A 2928-nucleotide genomic window follows, 5' to 3' on the forward strand; every position below is an offset into this window, starting at 1 on the left:
TAAAACAATACTCCGATTAATATACAACGTACAAGCAATAAAACATCAAATCCAACAATAAAAAGCCATTGGGACTCACAATTCCTGTAACTAACCTAAACATTTCTATTAAATTCATGGTGAAGGCGGGTAACTAAGACGGTTAACTAATGCGTGCCTATGGTTCATTACGGGTAATGACGAATAACTAGCGGGTAACTAGCGGGTAATTAACTATAGGAATTCTGTCATGTTTAAGACTGGTCTAAAAAAAAGTGAAAAAAAAAAAGTTTAACACTGGTCTAAAAAAAAGGAAAGGAAAAAAAAAAAAAAAAAACCAGCTCAAATACCAGATCCAACCTAATTGATTGTGTCGTCGACAACGGCACCACATCAAACTTCTGATTGTTCTCCCCTCTTTGCGTTTCCCCTGATTTTGTGTAAGTTTTTTCTTTATTTTATTTACTACACATACACGATTTCTTCCCTTCACAGTAACATTCTTTACTCCTGTTATTGATATCGAATTTTATATTTTTTACTTCAAGTTCACTTCTCATGTTTAAATCACTGAATTTGGTTTGGTTAGTGGTTTAGGGCTCTTAGACAGTTATCAAGTTTCGTCACTAAATAGTTCCTATTTCATCATATGTATATATTTCTTAAATAAAGTTATTGTATTTGAGTATAATAATAAAAATATTTTATATGTGTACACCTTTCTTTTGGGTCTTAATCGCTTATTGCAGGTGTTGGTATTCATATTTCATGATATGCAACTTCATATTCATATGAAATATAATATAATTGTAAACATTAATACTTACCATCATTTAGGTGCAATTATTTACATAGACTGTTTTAAATTATGCAACTTTTTATGGCGCAGAATACATAAATTTGAAGTAATTGTAATTTGATTGGTAGAACAAGTTTTGAAGTAGCAGCAGATTGAATAGACAAACTGTTGTTAACCGACAAAATTGAGTGAATCTAGTATGGTCTTAACTAACTCACATAAAGTGCTCAATAGCATCAAGTTTCGCTTGATCTAATGTCTGCCACTTAATTTGGATCGTATTCATGTTTTTAATGCAGTACAGTTATGTTTTGATACTAGATTTAGCTAATTTACGCTTCATTTTTATCTGCAGAAATGCGCTTTTTGGTTAACCTAAAGACAGAATCTGTATTACATTATATGTACAGCTCTTCTCCCTTTTCAGGTCTGCAGTAAACGTTGCATTATAACTTTTGATCAAATTCATTCACCTTTTAACTAAACGCTCCATTTTATTCGAATAGTTTCACTTAATCGACACCTGGAAAAAATGTTCAGCTACACTGCTTCCCGACAATTATCACAAATGTTCTTTGCAGTATTCTTCTTTCATGGTTCTGAATACCTTTTAGCACTCGCATTTCACGGTAAATCAAATGTAACTCTTAAATCTCTATTAATCAGCCAACAATATATCTTAGCCATGATCCTATCCGTGTTCGAATATCTGCTCGAACTTTACTTTTTCCCCGGGTTAAAGGAATATTGGTGGATAAGTAATTTAGGACTTTTAATGGTTATTATTGGGGAAGTTATAAGGAAGCTCGCTATTATAACTGCTGGACGGGCGTTTACTCATCTTATTCAAAGACATCATGAGGAACATCATAAATTGGTAACTCATGGAGTTTATAGTATCGTTCGTCATCCCGGGTACACGGGTTTTATGATTTGGTCAGTTGGTACTCAAATAATGTTGTGTAACCCACTTTCGAGTGTTGCGTTTGCGTTAGTCGTTTGGAACTTTTTTCATAAAAGAATACCGTACGAGGAGTACTTTTTAAGACAGTTTTTTGGGGAGTATGAGGATTTTGCTAAACGGGTTCCGTCTGGGATTCCATTTGTGAAGTGATAAGATTAACATATTATACTGTTTGTAGGCACAAAGTTGTAACCTTTTTTATAGTGGTGGCTTTTAGATCGAATCCGTCGTCATAGTAGTTTTGATGCATAGGTAGTTTCTGTTATAATATTTCATTTGAATTATGAATTTGATTGATAGAAGTTCGATTACTAAGAGAATCTTCTTGCAGTTTTTTAGTTTTAATACTGAGTTGGTAAGGTTGAGATGTGGTGCTCTAATGGATAGAACCTTGTATAGTTAGTTGTATGTAGTTGATATGTTTTTCAACCTTGGATCCCCTCTTCAGGTTTAGTTCGGCGAAAATGTGTGTGTGTGCGCGCGCGTGTGCATGCGTGGAGAAGACGGACGGATGATGCAGTAAGTAGCTGATCACCTTCATAAATTTTGAAGTGGACCCTACACCATTATGGCACTAAAACTGACATTGAACGAATTCCCCCCTTTATCACCAATGTCAGTTTTCAGTATTAGTCTAGTCAGCGTCCCGTCATCTGACACTGAACGATACCCCGTGCTCTTAGGACAAAAGGCGAGTTTTCTTGTCTTGTGTCAACTGATGTAGTCTGACCTGGTTTTATGCTTATTCATCTAAGGAGGTATATAGCTCACTATGGTATTAATACCTAGTGACCTTGATGGAAAATAAATATCCCAATGCAAGTTTTAAAAAATTATTACCTTCTGTAATTGGATTTGCTTTCACCATTCAGGCAAACTTTTGCTGCTCTGTTTGCTTCCATACTTGAAAAGTTCAGAAATTTGCCATAGCACAGTGCATCACAATTTTTTTTTGTTTTAGTTAACTTGATGCTCAAAGTTATCTTCCTAATTGTACAAAAATGTCAATTTATTTAGCAATGATGAGGTAAATAAATAATATTTGGTATGCAATGCAATGCAACGCAACGCAACATTTAAACAACAAACAGGGTTTTGCGAACACTAAATATTTAAATACATGAAATAAATTGCTTTTCATTCAGCATAAATTCCAAATCATATTATTTCCAATTCAATCGCCCTT

At 34.1% G+C, this 2928-nt stretch overlaps 1 protein-coding gene across 1 annotated transcript; it reads left to right on the forward strand.

Annotated features, from left to right (window-relative positions):
• The first annotated feature begins 300 nt into the window (after positions 1-300).
• Positions 301-2295, forward strand: LOC139898637 (protein-S-isoprenylcysteine O-methyltransferase B-like). The gene is made up of 3 exons (XM_071881389.1): positions 301-419; positions 1134-1205; positions 1285-2295. Exons 2-3 carry the CDS (start codon positions 1136-1138, stop codon positions 1890-1892), a joined length of 678 nt encoding a protein of 225 aa, XP_071737490.1. The 5' UTR covers positions 301-419; positions 1134-1135; the 3' UTR covers positions 1893-2295.
• The last annotated feature ends 633 nt before the right edge of the window (positions 2296-2928 follow it).

The sequence above is a fragment of the Rutidosis leptorrhynchoides genome, chromosome 3 (genome assembly GCF_046630445.1).
Source record: "Rutidosis leptorrhynchoides isolate AG116_Rl617_1_P2 chromosome 3, CSIRO_AGI_Rlap_v1, whole genome shotgun sequence".
Lineage (NCBI taxonomy): Eukaryota > Viridiplantae > Streptophyta > Magnoliopsida > Asterales > Asteraceae > Rutidosis > Rutidosis leptorrhynchoides.